General features: G+C 40.1%; 1 protein-coding gene across 1 annotated transcript; it reads right to left on the bottom strand.

The window, feature by feature from the left end:
- Window positions 1-15135: 15135 nt before the first annotated feature.
- LOC136502841 (uncharacterized) lies at window positions 15136-19105 on the bottom strand. Its single transcript, XM_066498094.1, has 6 exons — window positions 18935-19105; window positions 18744-18845; window positions 17430-18498; window positions 16810-17333; window positions 15890-16656; window positions 15136-15769 (listed from the first exon to the last, which is right to left on the bottom strand). The coding sequence occupies exons 1-6, from the start codon at window positions 19103-19105 to the stop codon at window positions 15136-15138; spliced, it is 3267 nt and encodes a 1088-aa protein (XP_066354191.1).
- Window positions 19106-19424: the final 319 nt, after the last annotated feature.

Genomic DNA, 19424 nt, shown 5'->3' with positions numbered 1-19424 from the left:
AATGTCATATAATTTAATCAAGTTAAGCTACATCTTTGCAAAATAAAGTATATGTGAAAGCAACTAAACGAGTTTATCACATATGCAATGTATTTAGCTAATCAAATTTTATTTATAAATATCTCGATACCATTTATGCTAATTCAATTTTAACTTGCAAATACAAGTTGACATGTGAGAGCACCTAATCGAATTGTATATGACATGTTGTTAAACTAAGCAAATTATATTTTAGAAACGGGCTGGGCAGTGGCCGGGCTGGGCAACGGCGCCTGCCTGCGGCCAGTAGCAGAAGGCACAGCAGCAGGCGGCTGCTGCTCGTGGCCGCGCAGGCACACGCGCATAAGGGGCCAGGCTAGGGCTAGGCGCGAGAGCAAGGGCCCAGGTGGTGGCGCGGGCTCGAGGGAAGGGCGGTGGTCGGCTATAGTCATGGGGTGACCGGAGAACACGAAGAAGAAGCTCTGTCCATGGAAGTTCGCCGGAAAACGTCAACGAAAAAGAAAAACAAAGGGAACACGGTCAAACGGTGATGGATTTGACAAAACAGATACACTATAGTTTAGAGAACGACGAGATATGTGGTGGTGGTCGATGCCGGAATTGGACGGTTTTGCCACAAAAGCTCGCCGAAGAGTTCGCCGGAAACCTAGCTGGGCCAAACTTCGGCGATAGATGTAGGGAGATAGGAGCGGCGGCTGCGAACACGGGTTGTACTTCTGGAATTAGCGCGTCGAGACGAACATCGGCATATATATAGGTCTAGGGTTTTGGGTTGGTAGAAAAACAAGATATTTTATTATTTTCAGAATTAATTAATTTTGGGATAAAAATAATTCTATAAAAGTCTAGAATTGATATTTAAGTTGCCAAAAATACTCCAAAAGCTCCAAAAATTTGGAGAAAATTCCTAGAGACACTTTGGAATATGACGAACCCAAATAAAGTATTTGGAGCTCATGAAAGGATATTTTGGAGCATCTAAAAATTAGACTATGCTCATAGAAAAATAGGAAAAGGTTTCAGAAAAAGCCAAAAAAATTCCTAGAAAGTTTTTAGAGATAGGCCAATGGATTATGAACTCAAAGAAGTGATTTGGAGCACAAGAAAAAGGATATTAGGAATCTCCAAATGAAAAGATTAAGATCGAGAGAGCAGGTATTTGATTAAAAAAAGAGACATGCCAGAGAAGGATAAACGACTTACTAAACGTGTTTTTAAATTGTTACTCACTCACCACACAAAATCATGCAACAAGCAAACATCACATCAAGCAAAACCCATCAAATTAATTTGGAAAAGATTGAAAGTTCACATTTTTCTATAACTAAATTTGCACTAGCTTAAACTAATCTTGGAAAATTTTATATCAACACATAAATCATTTATTTTATTTATTATTTTCTAAGCACAACCCAAAATCAGAAATTTTGGGGTGTGACATAACCACGGGTGCCAACCGATGATCTTCACTATACAGAGAGAGTTGACAAAACACAGGGAATACAATAAGTAATCTCAACTCTTCCTGTGTGGCTTACAAGATGTATTTATATGATGGACTGACGGACTGACTGCAGTCAAATATGGAAACAAATCAACTAATAATATAACCCGAACCGTGGGCCTCCAGGCACCCCACAAGACTCTCTTTAGAATTTGGATCATATTCCAACAAACTCCACCTTGAGACAAATTCCATCTTGTAGCGAATGAAGTATCATCAATCAACTCACTTCAATAATAAATAATCATCGACGCCAAAAGTCACTAGGACTTAAACTATAATACCAAGTAAGCCTGAGCACAGCTCAAACTTAGCTCCAGGAACTGGCTTTGTCAACATATCAGCAGGATTATCACAAGTATTTATCTTGCATACCTTAATGTCACCTTCAGCAATGACACCTTGAATAAAATGATAACTCACGTCAATGTGCTTTGTTCTTTCATGAAACATCTGATCCTTAGTCAGACAAATAGCACTCTGGCTATTACAGTGTATAGTAGTGCAAGAAGTAACCCCACAAAGTTCAGAGTATAAACCTCTCAACCAAATAGCTTCTTTACAAGCTTCAGAAATAGCCATATATTCTGCTTTTGTAGTAGACAGAGCAACAGTAGCCCGCAAACTTGCTTTCCAGCTAACATCATAGCCACCAATGGTGAAAACATAAGCCCTGAGAGACCTCCTCTTATCCAAATCACTAGCATAATCAGAATCAACATAACCAACAAGTCCATCTCTAGATTTCCCAAATTGCAAATAGGCATTAGAAGTACCTCGCAAATATCTGAAAATCCACTGAACAGCCCTCCAATGCTCCTTACCAGGATTAGCCATGAATCTACTGACAGCACTCAATGCATGAGATAAATTAGGACAAGAACAAACCATAGCATACATAAGAGAACCAACTACACTAAAATATGGAACTCTAGACATTTACTCAATCTCATTACCTGACTATGGACATAAAGCTGAGGATAATCTAAAATGTGCACCTAATGGAGTACTCACTGGTTTTGCATTATGCATATTGAAACAACAAAGAGCCTTTTCAATATAACCTCGCAGACTGAGGTATAATTTACCAGATTTTCTATCTCTAGTAATTTCCATACCAAGAATTTTTTTAGCTGCACCTAAGTCCTTCATCTCAAATTCTTTACTCAATTGTGCCTTCAATTTAGCTATTTCTGAATTTTCTTTTTGCAGCAAATAGCATATCATCAATGTAAAGAAGCAAATAAATAGCTGAGCCATTAACAATCTTCAAATAAACACAACTATCGTAATCAGACCGCTTAAAACCATGAGAGAGCATAAAAGAGTTAAATCTCTTGTACCAATGCCTAGGATATTGCATCAAACCATAAAGAGACTTATTTAACTTCTAGACAAGGTTTTCTTTTCCAGGAATAACAAAACCTTCAGGTTGGTTCATATAAATGTCTTCTTCCAACTCCCCATGTAAGAATGCAGTTTTAACATCTAGTTGCACATCATGCATGGCAACTATACTAAGCAAAGTGCTAATAGAACTATGCTTAACAACTGGGGAAAAGACATCATTATAATCAATACCTGGAATCTAGTTATAGCCTTTAGCAACCAACCTTGCTTTATACCTTGCTATCTCACTTGGAGAAATACCCTCCTTTCTTTTGAAAATCCATTTGCAACGGACATGCTTTTTATTCTTGGGCAATTTCACTAAATCCCAAGTACCATTCTTTTCAAGTGACTCCATCTCATCTTGCATAGTGGTCATCCAATTATTGCAATCAGCAGAAGTAATAGCCTTAGAATAATTAGAAGGTTCTGAATTACCTTCAATCTGTTATGCAACACTCGTAGCATAAGCAACATTGCATTCTTCAATCAACCTTTTAATTGGTTTGGGCTGTCTTCTGGCCCTATCAACAGCAATAGAACATTGTGGAGGCTATACAACTAGAGAAGAATGCCCAACAATAGAAGAATCATCAACAATTGGAGAAATTTCAGCAATAGGTGCCTCTTGGGCAACAACATTATCAACATCTGGTGTATCAATTAAGTGCTCCACCTGCACACTTACTTTCTCTCCCTCAATAGGAGCACCGATAGATAGGTTGTCATAAAAAATAGCAGATTCATTGAAGATAACATTCCTACTAAGCACAATCTTCCAAGTTTGGGGATTCCACAATTTATAACCTTTAACACTAGGTTGATAACCAAGAAATATGCATTTAGCAGCTCTAGGCTCCAATTTACCATTATCAACATGAGCATAAGCAGTACAACCAAAAACTCTCAATTGTGAATAATCAGCTGGAGAACCAGACCATACCTCTATTGGAGTCTTCTTACCAAGAGTAATGCAGGGTGAACCATTAATAAGATAGCAAGCACTGGAAGCAGCTTCAGCCCAAAAACGCCTATTCAAACCCGAACTAGACAACATGCAACTGGCCTTAGAGATGATAGTTCTGTTCCAACGCTCAGCTACACCATTCTATTGAGGCGTATAAGGAATAGTGTAGTGCCTAATAATGTCTTGAGACTTATAACATGCTTTAAACTCATTAGAACAGAATTCCATCCCATTATCAGTCTGAAGTTTTTTAACCTTTTTCAATCATAGTCTTTCACTCTTTAAATGCTTAAAATGCTTCTGATTTATCTTTCAAGAAATAAGGCCATACCTTATGAGAATAATCATCAATGATTGTCAACATATAACGAGGACTACCAATAGAAGGCTTGCAAGACGGTCCCCATAAATAAGAATGCACATAATCAAGAATGCATGTACTTTTATGAGTAGAGGTATTAAGCGACAGCCTCTTGTGCTTGCCAAACACACAATGCTCACCAAACTTCAACTTACTGATGCAATGTTCATCAAGAAGTCCTCTCTTGCACAATTCATGCAAGGTTTGCTTACTCATATGTCCAAGATGCATATGCCAAAGATTAGTAGCATCAGAATTAGAAATTATAGTAGCATCACCTGTAATTGTAGTACCATGAAGACGGTACAAATTTGGAGATTTCAGTTCACCTTTCATAACAACAAGAGAACCTTTTGACACCTTTAAAACTCCATCTCCACTGGAGTACTTGTACCCTTTACCATCAAGAGTACTCAGAGAAATATGATTCTTGCTCATGCTTGGAATATGCCTCACGTTAGTCAAAGTTCTGACAATGCCATCATGCATCATAATTTGAACAGATCCAATGCCAACAATATCACGTGGACCGTCATCACCCAATCTAACAAAACCTCCACCTTGGAGAGAATCATAGGTGACAAACCAATCTCTATGAATCCATTCATCAACACTATTTGCACAACCAGCAATGGCAACAAGAAAATAACCAATAGAATTATCTGCCTTAGAAGCAGCAACAGAAGCATTACCTTCATCATTGGATTTACCTTTCTCTCTGTATGTGCTAGTTCTCTTCTCCTTATTCTTCAATTTATAATACTCACTATTAAAGTGATTGTCTTTCTTGCAATACTTGTAGAATTTTTCACCTTTGCTTCGAGACTTTGATCTTCCGTTGTAACCATTAGAACATGTGCCTCTATTGCCATTATTTGATTTATTTTCTGTCCTCCTATGAACACACAATGGTCCTCCATTGGAAGCAGAACCTTCAGAAGATACTATTTGTTTCATCTTTTCCTTGGCATGCAACGCCTCAGAAACCTCATCCAGAGTTAGAGTATCATGACTATATAATAATGTATCTCTGAAGTTTGCAAAAGAACTAGGCAAAGAGAACAAAAGAATAAGACCCAAATCCTCATCATCATAATCTACCTCCATAGCCTATAGATCAGAAATGATCTCCTTGAAGACCGAAAGATGGTTAAGCACAAAACCACCCTCTTGCAACTTGTGCGTATATAACTTCATGTTCTAACGCAGCTTGCTTGTCAAATCCTTAGACATGCAAATCGACTCTAACTTGATCCATATAGCAGCTGCAGTGTTCTCCTACAAACAATCTTGCAAAATATTATTTGAAAGACGAAGCTGAATTTGAGTAAGGCCTTATATGATCTTTTCTCTTCTCATTAGTCCAAGATTTGGAATCCTTGTTACCGAATTTATCAAGAGCATCATCCACTTCAGCTTGTGTAAGAATAGCCCTCATCTTGACTTGCCATAAAGCGAACCTTGTATCATGATCCAGAGGTGGAAGATCATACTTCATCGACATGGTGAAGAAATAATAACAATAACCAGAAGAAATAATCTACAGAAAATCTGGTACGCTTCGTGTGCACGAAACAATAAATCTGCACCCTGGTACAGTCTCATGTACGATCAGCAATAAACTAAAGAAAGAAACTTCTGGAACAAATCACCGTGTACACGTAGCAAATTGGATGGAAATTTTCCACCACCTCACGAACAAACCTCTAGTCACATGATTGGCCTCCACTTGAGAGCCTCGATCCACGTGTGCTTCAACAAGACCCTGATCACGGCAGCAACGGGAACAGCAACAGCAGCGGACAGCTTCTCGATCTGTGCTGCACAAGGACAGATCACGGATGCACCACAGCCACACAGCTTTCGTAGATGGATTGACACCTCCACCGACTCGAATTCGATGAACGAAATCAACTCTGCCTCCGGCAGCGGCGGTAGAAATCGCCAAGCAGTAGATTGATACTGTGCGGCGGCGGCGGCGGCGTGATGAACTGGGATGAAACCCTAATATTTTTTTCGATCTCATGTCTGGCTCTAGATACCACTTGTAAGCAAATAATGTAAATAAAGATCGAACACGAGACACAGATTTTTACATGGAAAACCCTTGTGGGAAAAAAACTACAGATGTATTTATAGGATGGACTGACGGACTGACTGCAGTCAAATATGGAAACATATCCACTAATAATATAACCCAAACCGCGGGCCCTCTAGGCGTCCCCGCAAGACTCACGTTAAAATTCGGATCATATTCCAACAGAAAAGGAGAGCAGCATGTCTCCACACAACCCTTGATGCTGCATCCCTGTGGATACAAATCACCCCGATCATTTGACTAGAACGATGACATTCATATTATTTAGTTGAGCTTTGTTACAAACAGAGGCATTAAGCACAGTTGTGGTGTCGATAGGCATGTCCATGTGTGGATTTCATGGTTGTTTGACTTGTACCTGGAGGAGCAGATGTAATTTGATCTGGATAGCTACAAAGTGGTGGGTTCTGACTCGCTACTTGTTGACTCTAGCGCCATTGTATGGCATGTGGGCAGGCATCTAGTACGTTGTGGTCGCAAGTCTAGTTCGTAATGTAGACTCAGTGATGCTCTTGTTCTAGTTTATTTTGGTGCTTCTACGTTTCTTTTCATGTTTTCTCTGTGGTTTATCATTAGTGCTATGGTAAGTGTAGTCTTAACAATGCATTGTGATTGCTTTCCTCATAAAATAAGTGCATAAGCACGGCCGTGAAAAAAAACATGCCATCCACAGAAAGTCAAGCAAGAGTGCAGTGCCGTTAAATTCATTTTTCTTCATTATAAACCATACTTGTGTGGATGACATGAGTTAGATCATTGTCTGTGAGATAGATGAGCCAGGATTTTAGGTGTTCATATTTTAAGGGCCGGTGTTGGTCATAAATTGCTCACATGCATCATCTTTGGAATACATGATATATGATATCTACGCTTAATCTCTTTTGGACATTAAAGTAGATACAAAGAAAACACTATAATAATCTTCATTTATAAATAAACGAAAGGTACAGAAAAAGATATCATCATTTATAAAGTAAGGGTACAGACCGAGAAAAGGCTATAATAGTCTTCATTTATTCAAGGGGGAAACAATATATGTTGGCACAACACATCCATATAAATTTGCTGACCCGCCGGGAAGCAACTCACTCCAACCATATCTTGTGCTATTTCCATGAATAAAAAACTAGAGCAGAGGGTTCAAGGATACGTGAGATTGTGAGACATGTGGCACATAGATTTGCTTGCATTGGTTGGAATGGGAGAACTCAGTAACTAAAGAAGCACGATTAATTTCCTTCATCTCATGCTTGTCCTCTTGTTACCTAACCAACAAACGAGCAAACCAAGGGCATCGTGGAGTACCAGATATCCTCAAGAGTTTGTATTTAAACAAATAAATAGTTTCATTAGTTATTTAGTGATCCACGCTTGGCATCACGGATCTGCCTGTTTCAGTCCAAACCATCGACAGCTTCACTGGGGAAGAATGGAGGCACGGTGATGTGCTAGAAAATGTATCTGTAGTTCAAAACAATTAAGCACGTATGTTCCACTGAGATAATAGGATTCTAGTTGACACTACTACAGAATGGACCTGTTGTCCCGGGCGGTAACAGCCTTTAGTCCCGGTTACCGCGCCGGGACAACGATCCCGGGACTAAAGGTGGAACCTTCAGTCCCGGGTCATCGAGCCGGGATTAAAGAGGGACCTTTAGTCCCGGTTGGTAACACCAACCGGGACTAAAGGCCCTCCAGCCGAGCGAATCTGGCGCACCCTTTAGTCCCGGTTGGGGTTACCAACCGGGACTAATGGTTCACCCTTTAGTCCCGGTTGGTAACCCCAACCGGGACTAAAGGTTCCTTTTCTTTTTCTTTTTTTTTGTTTAATTTGTTTTCAGTTCAGTTACACGTATTTGTTTAATATATAATATGTTTTTATGTACGTATTCTACGTTGCTAATATAAATACACGCATGCATATAATTACATCTAATTCTCATCTTGAGCATTATTATATTCGAATAAAGTATGAAACTATATATATTATAGATATATATATATGTATATATACAACACTTTCATAATCTTGTTCTCGAAAATAACGATATCAATAAACATTTAATTTACATCATTTATTCCTTAAGATCAAAGTAGAACTCGCCGTTGGGATTTAGCACTTTTTCTAGAAGATATCCTGCTATTGACTCTTGAACTGCTTTCAGATGGTCTTTTTGCATGACCCTTCGTTTCAACCATTCAGTCTTGCATTTGAAATAAAAGGAAAAGTATTAATACACATATATGTATATATATTCATTTAAAAATAAATAAAAATTGATATATACGTACTCTGAGGACATCTTCAGGAGTTCTTCTTATGTGCGCAGTGATAAATTCACAAACGTAGTATCCACACAAGTTATTACCTGGTTCCTGCCGCAAACACCACTGTACGAGAAGAAGATTATTCTCATCATCTCACACGTAAATTGAAGTACGATATAGTAATTAAACACGTGGGGAAGTGTATATAGTACAACTTACTGGTATTTCAACTACATTAAGTGGTGCCTTGCAATCCTTGCGATGTTGCCGAATAAACTCTTTCCAAACCCTGTGCGACCAATAATGTACGATCGTTAATAAATTATGGCAAAGTCTATTCAATAATAGTTGTGCGCGAGAGATCGAAATTACCCCTGGATAATGTCTATCATATCTTGGTATAGTGCCCGTTCTTTTCTCAACGAGTCAAAGATTAGTAACCGACTTGAGTTTAACTCAATGACAATGAGTATCCAGTGAAAACTGCATTGGTTTATACACACACGTACATGCATATAAGTTGTATTGATATTACATAAAATGTGTAGACTACATTATTATTAACACTTACTCAAAGTTGTACGGGAAAAGTATTGTTGTCTTGTCGTGCTGCTTCACGAAGAACTTCATGATATTCGTCTGTGCTTTAGATACCCAGTGGTCCTTGACAATAATATCGGTTTTGAATACGATATAAGGATCAATGAAGCCAACACTGGTGTCTTGTATTCTTTGGAGCTCTGACATCTGGAATCTATATATAAATATAAGTTACATGTGAGGATAATTATATACACGTACGCATAGAAGTGAGTTTATTAAATAAAAGTAAGAATCACTTACAAACAAAAGGAGCTCATGATTGATTTGTCCAGAGCGTCCAAGTGGAATAGTTGATGCAATTCTTCGAAACTAATATGTAAGATGTCATCGCCACGGAAGTAATAATGGTCTCTAAATCTGACAAAGATCCACTGCTCACCCCTGCCACACGCCTGCATGTACCACTTGTTGAGCAAGTACATTTGCGTACCCAATTCATTCAGAGCCGCAGGGTTGTACAGACTTTTGCCATATTTATAAGTCTTCCAGGTATCAACTTCCAGGTTCTGGATTGGAGCTTTGCCCGTCAATTGATCCAAGGTTAAACCAGTATCTTTAAAAAAAGCATTAAGGGCTTGAACCGACACTTCTCCAGAGTTGTCTGGTCGATAGACTTCTATGTTGGAACCATATTCATTAGCAACAACAAGATTTTGCATTGGTTGCTTCTGTTGTCCGAGCTGTGGGACATCCTTCCCTGATGCTCTTTTCCTTTTCTTATCTGCATCATGTGACTTCACGAGGGAGCGGTCATAGTCTGATAGTGGCGAAGGCTTACGAAGTTCAATCATCTTTTTCTTGTGAGCATCGACCTTCTGCCTCAGCACATCTCGTGGTATGTAAAAGTACGGCTTCTCCTTAAGCTTTGCTTGACTCTTGTTTTTGATATCTATAAAAAAATCTTTTACTTTTTTGTCTTCTTCAGCTGCTATTTGCTCATCAGTCTTTTCAGGAAGTATTTCTTGAGAAATAACTCTTTTTCTTGGGGTCTTCTTTGCCACCGGGACCTTAGACGTCTTTGTAGTGCGTCGCTGTGGAGGGGGTGGGGGCGGTGTTGGAGATCGGCGTGGAGGCGATGAGGCCGGTGTTGGTGGAGACCGGCGTGGAGACGTTGGAGATCGTTGTGGAGGCGGTGGGGCCGGTGTAGGAGTTGGAGATCGTTGTGGAGGCGATGGGGCCGGTGTAGGAGTTGGCGATCGCCGTGGGGATGAAGTCGTCTCGCCCCCCGCGACGCTGTGATGAGATGGGGAATGAATGATTAGGCTAGGCTGGGGAGAGACCCTGCTATAAAAACAATTTGTGTGTCAATTATTTTTGAAGCCAATAGAAAATTAATGGAAAATAATATTTCATTCACTTTCATTCGTACCTAGGGTGAGGTAGGGGAAGCGGTGGCGCCCCAGGAATGATGATGAAGCGTTTGCGCCATTGAATAAATGTCTTCTCTGTTTCTCCTAGTGTCTTCTCCCCATCACCGCCTTCAATGTCAAGAGGAACATTGCTGTAACCTTTGAGCACTCTATCGACCGAGACGCTAGCATATCCAGGTTGAATAACTGACCCATGGATTCTTGGTGTCTTCGTTCGGTCTATTGGAGATACAACCCCGACAGCCACCATGATTGATGCATTACCATCTGGAATGTGTAGCTCACATTTTGTTAGAGGCTCGGTAATGTCATCAACAGGGAAGCGCAACCCAGCGTCGTCTTGAATAACTGGCAGCTCCGTAGAAGCACAACTGCTTTTCATCTGACCAACGGGGCTAATGGTGACTCCCGGCGTTGATTGCGATTGCATTTGACTCATTGCTAGCTGCACTTGCCTCTTGATCTCCTCCTGCATTCTTGCCTCAAGAGATTTTTCTCGTTCACGTGATTCAAGCAATGCTTGTCGTGACTCATCAACAAATTGCTCCAATGCACGAATTCGTTCTGCCTCCTCATCCTTCTTTCTCTGGCGGCTTCTGTAGGTATCCTTGTCTGCTGGGAATGCGTGTAGCCACGGAACCGCCCCATAGCCTCTTGTTCGACCACCGTGTTCGGGATTCTCTAGGGCATATGTCAATTCATCCTTCTCTCTGTTGGGCTTGAAAACACCACTATCAGCTTCTTCCCTAGCACGAGCTAGTCTCTGTGTTGCTCTCTCAATTTTTTGGCCGAAAATTAGCTTGCCAGTGTCTGGGTCTAGGCTTCCCCCATGAGCGTAGAACCAATTCTTCGCGCGTTGAGGCCAGTTCTTTTCTATTGTTTCAGGTATGATTCCCTTGGCAGTAATCTCTGCTTCTAGGTTCTGCCACTTGGGAATAGCACTCCTATAACCACCTGATCCCATGCAATGATGGTATTGCTTCTGTCGGGCATTCTGCCGATTCCTCATCACACGTTCCTCACTGTCTTGAGATGTCTTGTATTCTACGAAGGCATCCCAATGGGACTCCAACTTGAGAAACGCCTTAGCATTGAAATTCGGCGTAGCATTCTTCAAGATAAACTTTTTATACAATGTCTTCTTCCAACTCTGGAACAATGTTGCCATCTTCTTCATTGTCCAATCCCTCACTAGCTCCTTCAAAGCATCATCTGCTTGTAATGTGAAATGCTGAGTGATATCTCTCCAAGCTAGGTTCTTATCATGATCAGATACAAAACTAACATTAGGAGCGGATATCTTCTGCTTCCATTCACGAGCACTAACTGGGATCCTATCCCTTACAATGAACCCACATTGATTGACATATGTCTGAGCATGTGGTCCCAATGGTTTGCCGGTGTCGGTGTCGAATTCTGATATTATGAAACGGCCCTCTAATGGCTTTTTTGGCCCTCGGACTTTCCTACTTTTGTCGGTGGTTGATGTAGATCCAGAGACCGGCTACATGAGTAGAAACACAACGATTAACAACAAATATACGTACGCATGCATCTATAAGAGATGATAGATAATCGAATATACCTCGCCAGTATTTTCTTGCGCGACAATTTGTTGATCTTCAACCACCGGCATATTCAGGATATCCTCATAATCAGCAAAGTACTGACTCGTGTCATCTACATCCACATTGGTGCCGGCGTTGATAATATCCGCCATTATGTCATCACTCAAGTTATCATCCGGAGCAGCCATTTGTATCTTCAAGATAACACATAGATAGAATTATTATGGTACATAACATAAGTACATATGTGATAACACATATAGAATTACTAAATCCAATTAAATATAATAACACATAATATTTCATAAGGATAAACAATAATAAGGTATAGGCTTTGGAATCGAATCAAAAACACTTTCGATCCAAAAACATGGAAATAAGTACATGTATATATATACACATAGAATGATACAATATATTTTCTCTCTCTCTCAACACATAGAAATAAGTGCATATGTCTATATCTCTAGATATGCATGTGATAACACATAGAATGTCTCTCTAGATATAATTTTCTCTCTCTCAACACATGAAAATAAGTACATGTATATATACATATAGAAATAATTAATTAAGTACCATATGTATACATATAGAATCTCTCTCTAGATATATATATATATATAGAGAGAGATAGAATATATAATTACTAAATCCAATTAAATAAATCTAACATGAAATTAGATAAACTAGTAATAGATAATACATTTTAATCTAACATATATCAAAAACTATAATAAAAAACTATCTAAAAAAACTATCTAAATAAGTACTAATTAGAATTTAATACATTTTAATCTAACATATATCAAATACTATAATAAAAAACTATCTAAAAAAACTATCTAAATAAAGTACTAATTAAATTTTAATACATTTAAATCTAACATATATCAAAAACTACTAATTAAATCTAACATTTTAATCTAATATTGGCCGGCCGAGAGCAAGCTAGCTCTAGCAGGCTGGGGATCGAGGCGGATGGCGCGGGCCGGCAGGGCGTGCTGGCTGGCCACGCGCGGGGCCGAGCTGAGCACCTCGATCGCGCGAGGACGACGTACGGCGGAGACGGCGGGGCTCGACGACGAGGCCGCCGGGCGCGCGGGAAGCGGTCGATGGAGGGGGCTCGGGTGCGGGCAGAGACGGGATGCGGCCGGGCGGATGGCGCGGCCGGGCGGGGGTAGAAGACGACGGCGGCGCGGCAGAGACGAGCTCGATGTACGGCCGGGCGGGGCTGGGGCGACGGAGGCGAGATCGAAGATGGCGGTGGCGGCGGCGATGATCGACGTGTAGATCGAAAGGTAGAAGATGAAACCGTTCGATATATATAGGCCGGGACCCTTTAGTCCCGGCTAGTAACACCAACCGGGACTAAAAACCCTTTAGTCCCGGCTGGTATTACCAGCCGGGACTAAAGGCCCAACCCTTTAGTCCCGGCTCGCCTTACAAGCCGGGACTAAAGGGTTTTTAGTCCCGGTTGGTGTTACTAGCCGGGACTAAAAGTATTTTGGGCGGGCACCGAAATTGCCGCTCACCCTTTAGTCCCGGTTCTTGGTCTGGGCCGGAACTGAAGGCCTGAAAATTTTGGCAACCCGCCAGCGTAATTGGAAAGACCTGGGATTTTGATTTTGTTTAATACTAGGTTAATCAATTAATTCCATAGCAACTTCAATACTTTGCAATATTTATTTTAAAAAATTCTATTGATTAACTAATTATTTATTGTAAATAGGAAAATTTTGTAACCTATAGTTTTTAATTTCTTTTATGAATATAGAATATAAATGTTACTAATACTAAGTATTTTGTTAATGCAAAAATATATTTGTAACTTAAAATTAATAAAACTAATATTATTCGATAGGAAATTTATTATCACATTATTGTAACGTCAATGTTTCAATTTTTTCTCGGTTTTTGACCAAAATTGACAGGAAATTTTTGTTAAACCTATAAAAATAAAGAAAATATAGTATTTTTTGTTGTACAACTTTTTCAAATGAAAAAATGGCCTATATAAGGATTGTTGTTTTTTCAATTCGACCAAAATTAACAAACTTGGTATTCAAAACTTTTCAATTCGAAGTCATTTAGAGTCCATAATACTAGGGTCAAAGTGTTGTTTTTTCATTTGACCAAATTTGACTTGGTCAAACTTGCTCAAATGAGACACTAAATGACCTCAGATGAAAAAACTCTGAATACCAAGTTTGATCATCTCAGCAAGATCTACAATTGTTACATAGCTCATTTTCCCATTTGAGAAATTTTTATCAAACACTAGTCACAATTTTCCTTATCTCTTATAGACTTTCTAAAACTATGTCACACACTTGTGAAAATTGAACTACATTTTGTTCAAGCTTTCTCAAATGAAAAAATGGTCTATATAAGGATTGTAGATATTGATGATATGAACAAACTTGGTATTCAAAACTTTTCAATTTTAGACAATCTAGGGTTCCGAAAACTAGTTTGTAGGCGTCGAAATTTAAAAATCACAAATTTGAACCGTCGAAACTTTCTCAAATGGAAAGTTGACCAAAACAACAATTGTAGATCTTTTTGAGTTTAACAAACTTGGTATTCAAAACTTTTCAATTCGAAGTCATTTAGAGTCCATAATACTAGGGTCAAAGTGTTGTTTTTTCATTTGACCAAATTTGACTTGGTCAAACTTGCTCAAATGAGACACTAAATGACCTCAGATGAAAAAACTCTGAATACCAAGTTTGATCATCTCAGCAAGATCTACAATTGTTACATAGCTCATTTTCCCATTTGAGAAATTTTTATCAAACACTAGTCACAATTTTCCTTATCTCTTATAGACTTTCTAAAACTATGTCACACACTTGTGAAAATTGAACTACATTTTGTTCAAGCTTTCTGAAATGAAAAAAACTTGGTATTCAAAACTTTTCAATTTTAGACAATCTAGGGTTCCGAAAACATATTACATAATATCCGTCTCTAAAACATAATATATTAAACATGCATCGTTGTATCATGCGGGCACAACAGTGAATTTCTTCTTGACGTATGACCCTTGGTTATGATCTTGTCGTAACCATGGAGTGTCTTCATCATTTAACATGATGCTTGGATCTTTCTTCACTATGAAGGGTGGAATTCGGACATTTCTTTCGTAATCTTCTGACATGTCTGACTTGTCTTCAATTCCTACTATATTTATTTTCCCAGAAAGAATTATGTGGCGCTTTGGCTCATTGATCATTGAGTTGATGTCTTCGTTTTTTCCTCTCTTTGATTTTGTAGACATGTCTTTCACATAGAACACCTGACTCACATCGGCAGCAAGGACGAATGGTTCCTCTTTGTATCCAATATTGTTGAGGTCCACTGTTGTCATTCCATACTCTTTGTCGACTGTTACCTCTCCTCCGGTCAGCTTCACCCATTGGCACCGGAACAAAGGGACTTTAAAATTAGGTGCGTAGTCTAGTTCCCATATCTCTTCTATGCGGCCATAATATGTTTGTATATTCCCATTTGGATCTGTGCCATCTATGCGAACACCACTATTTTGATTGGTGCTCCTTTTATCTTGGGCAACTGTGTAAAATGTATTCCCATTTATCTCGTACCCTTGGTACGTGAGGATATGCCACGATGGCTGCCTAGCCAACAAATATAGTTGCTCATCAATATTGTCATCGCCTTGACATTCTTTTCGCAACCAACCACTGAAACTTTTCATGTGCTGACGCCTAATCCAAGCTTCAGTCTTCCCTGGAAACTTGGATCGTAAGAACTCCTTATGTATCTCGATGTACGGATGCACCAATGACGAGTTCTGAAGAACTGTGTAGTGTGCTTTATTGAAATAATCGTCTTCCATGCCAATATATGTTTTCTTCCCTAAAGTTCCTTTACCACTGAGTCTCCCCTCATGTCGTGATTCGGGAACGCCAATCGGAGCAATGTCAGGAATAAAGTCAACACAGAACTCAATGACCTCCTCTGTTCCATAGCCCTGGGCGATGCTTCCTTCAGGCTTAGAACGGACTTTCACATATTTCTTCAAGACTCCCATAAACCTCTCGAAGGGGAACATGTTATGTAAGAACACAGGTCCAAGAATACTAATCTCCTTCACCAAATGAACTAGGATGTGTGTCATGATATTAAAGAAGGATGGAGGGAACACCAACTCAAAGCTGACAAGACATTGAACCACATCGTTCTGTAGAGTAGCTAGTTCCACTGGATTGATTGCCTTCTGAGAAATTGCATTGAGAAATGCACATAGCTTCACGGTGGCTAGACGTACATGTGGAGGTAGAATTCCTCTTAAAGCAACTGGAAGCAATTGCGTCATAAGCACGTGGCAGTCGTGGGACTTTAAGTTTAGGAATTTTTTATCTGGCACATTTATTATACCCTTTATATTGGAGGAGAATCCCGATGGGACCTTGATGCTGCTTAGACATTCGAACATGCTGTCCCTCTCTTCTTTGCTAAGCGTGTAGCTAGCAGGACTTAAGTAATGACGTCCATCACCTGTCTTCTCTGGATGAAGGTTGTCTCGTTCTTTCATGCACTGCAAGTCCTGGCGTGCTTCAAGTGAATCCTTTGGCTTCCCGTACACACCCATGAATCCTAATAGGTTCACACAAAGATTCTTTGTCAGGTGCATCACGTCGATTGCGTTGCGGACCTCTAGGACTTGCCAATAGGGTAGCTCCCAAAAGATGGACTTCTTCTTCCACATGGGTGCATGTCCATTAGCATCTTTGGGAACAGATTCACTGCCTTGTCCCTTTCCAAATACTACTTTCACATCCTTGACCATTGCGAGTACATCTTCCCCGGTTCGGTTATGAGGCTTCTTCCGGTGGTCTGGCTTACCTTTAAAATGCTTCCCTTTCTTTCTTACTTGGTGGTTCAAAGGAAGGAATCGACGATGGCCAAGGTACACGACCTTTCGACATCTTTTCAAATATATACTGTCAAGGTCATCAAAACAATGTGTGCATGCATTATATCCTTTGTTTGTCTGACCTGAAAGATTACTTAAAGCAGGCCAATCATTGATGGTTACGAACAACATTGCTCGTAGGTCAAAGTGTTCTTGTTTGTACTCATCCCAGACACGTACACCTGGTTTGTTCCATAAAACTAGAAGTTCTTCAACTAATGGCTTCAGATATACATCAATATCGTTGCCAGGTTGCCTCGGACCTTGGATGAGGATCGGCATCATAATGAACTTCCGCTTCATGCATAACCATGGAGGAAGGTTGTAGATACATAGAGTAACTGGCCAAGTGCTATGACTAGTGCTCTGCTGTCCAAAAGGATTCATACCATCTGTACTTAAGGCGAACCTTAAGTTTCTAACCTCATTTGCAAACTCTGAAAATTCTCTATCTATCGCTCTCCACTGGGACCCATCAGCTGGGTGTCTCAGCATATTGTCTACCTTACGGTCTTCTTTATACCACCGCAACAACTTTGCGTGGTCTTTATTTCTGAACAAACGTTTTAAGCGTGGTATTATAGGAGCATACCACATAACCTTGGCAGGGATTTTCTTTCTAGGACGTTGTTCACCCTCGACGTCACCAGGATCATCGCGCCTGATCTTATACCGCGATGCTTTACATACCGGGCATTCATCCAAATTCTCGTATTCATTGCCATGGTAGAGGATACAGTCATTAGGACATGCATGTATCTTCTGGATTTTTAATCCCAAAGGGCAGACAACCTTTTTTGCTTCGTACGTAGTGGTGGGCAATTCATTTGGCTTCGGAAGCATCTTCTTTATGAGGTTTAATAAATTCCCAAATGCCTTATCGGATACACCATTCTTTGCCTTCCACTGTAGCAATTCCAGTGTTGTACCCAGCTTTTTTTGCCCCTCTTCGGCCGTCGGGTATAGCAACTTCCTATGATCCTCAAGCATGCGCTCCAACTTAACTTTCTCTTTTTCACTTTCCCATTCTTGTTGTGCATCACGAATGGCATCGCCAAGAGCATCACCGAGATCATCTTCTACCGCTACCTCTTCTTCATCTCCCCCCATTGTAGTATCATCAAAGGCACCATACTGAGCAATAATGTCATCAATGTCTAAATCTTCTCCTTCACCTTCTTCCATCATGACCCCGCTTTCTCCATGCTTAGTCCAACATATATAGTTTGACATGAAACCTGACTTAAGCAAATGTGAATGAAGACTCATTGAGCTTGAATATTCCTTTAAATTCTTACATAGGGCACATGGACAGCATATGAAACCATCCCGCTTATTTGCCTCGGCCACACCTAAGAAATAGTGCAAGCCCTCTATAAAGTCTTGGGAGCGGCGATCGGCATTGTACATCCAATGGCGTGACATAATCTGTATTACACGACAAATTATGAAAACCTTGAACATAATTAAGTATTTTATTACACAACATAAATGACACACACACGGTTGATTAATTAACTAAGCCTGGCTACAACGTAAGCAATCCCAACTATCACTAAACAAACTAAAACTACAATGCACTTCAGTAACATAATTATTTTGTGATCGTACGCAACTAAAACAGACAAATCATTCTTCTGTTGAATATCAATAAGCTTCTCCTGCTGGCTCACTGCCTCATCAGCAGCATCCGCTACCTCAAGCGCACCCAAATTCTGCACGTATGTAGCATAATCTTCCTCCCAGTACCAACCATCGCATCCATTGCCCTCCCACTGAAATTAAAGCCAAAAAATATTTAGTCAAAAATATTCAAGAAAAGCAGGTCAATTAGCCATAATTATAAAATGCGTAAGAAACTCACATCGCGATCCGGGCACTTGTAGAAAACACGACCCTTGTTGGGTCCCTGTCTCTTGACTCGGTACTCCATCATAATCTTCTGCTTACACTTGCCGCAGATAATGAGAGGGAGTTCTGGCCTCAGTCGTTTCGCAACCGAACGAGAGGCCGAGGATCCAGTAACAGTTGTCATCTACTTTCTATACTTATTTTTGCAAACTAGTGTAAATTTCATATTTTCAAATATCCATCAAATTATAGCTCAAAAACATGTTTCAATAAATAACCATCCGTACTAGTTGACCTTGCTTACGTGATCATCTCGGCGAGCATTTCTCCACCGGACGGCACCGTACTTGGCCAAGGAAGAGCTCCGATTCTACGAGAAAGGGAACACGGTCTTCCACGACCGTTGCCGCTCTCCCTCGTAGAATCAAAGCTCCTCCTTGACGTCCGTTACCGCTCGGCAGAGAACATGCTCACCGAGATGAACACGGTCCGCAAGTTCAACT

This window comes from Miscanthus floridulus, chromosome 14 (genome assembly GCF_019320115.1).
Source record: "Miscanthus floridulus cultivar M001 chromosome 14, ASM1932011v1, whole genome shotgun sequence".
In the NCBI taxonomy this organism is placed as follows: domain Eukaryota; kingdom Viridiplantae; phylum Streptophyta; class Magnoliopsida; order Poales; family Poaceae; genus Miscanthus; species Miscanthus floridulus.
This window is presented reverse-complemented; position numbering and strand designations above follow the sequence as displayed.

What these genes read in the sequence shown, in the direction of transcription:
- LOC136502841 (XM_066498094.1), bottom strand. Translation starts at nt 19,105, where the DNA reads ATGACAACTGTTACTGGATCCTCGGCCTCTCGTTCGGTTGCGAAACGA. An exon ending in CGGATGCTGCTGATGAGGCA is followed by an intron (nt 18,499 to 18,743) that starts GTGAGCCAGCAG and finishes CGTGTAATACAG; the next exon opens with ATTATGTCACGCCATTGGAT. An exon ending in TTTTGGACAGCAGAGCACTA is followed by an intron (nt 17,334 to 17,429) that starts GTCATAGCACTT and finishes TCCTCATCCAAG; the next exon opens with GTCCGAGGCAACCTGGCAAC.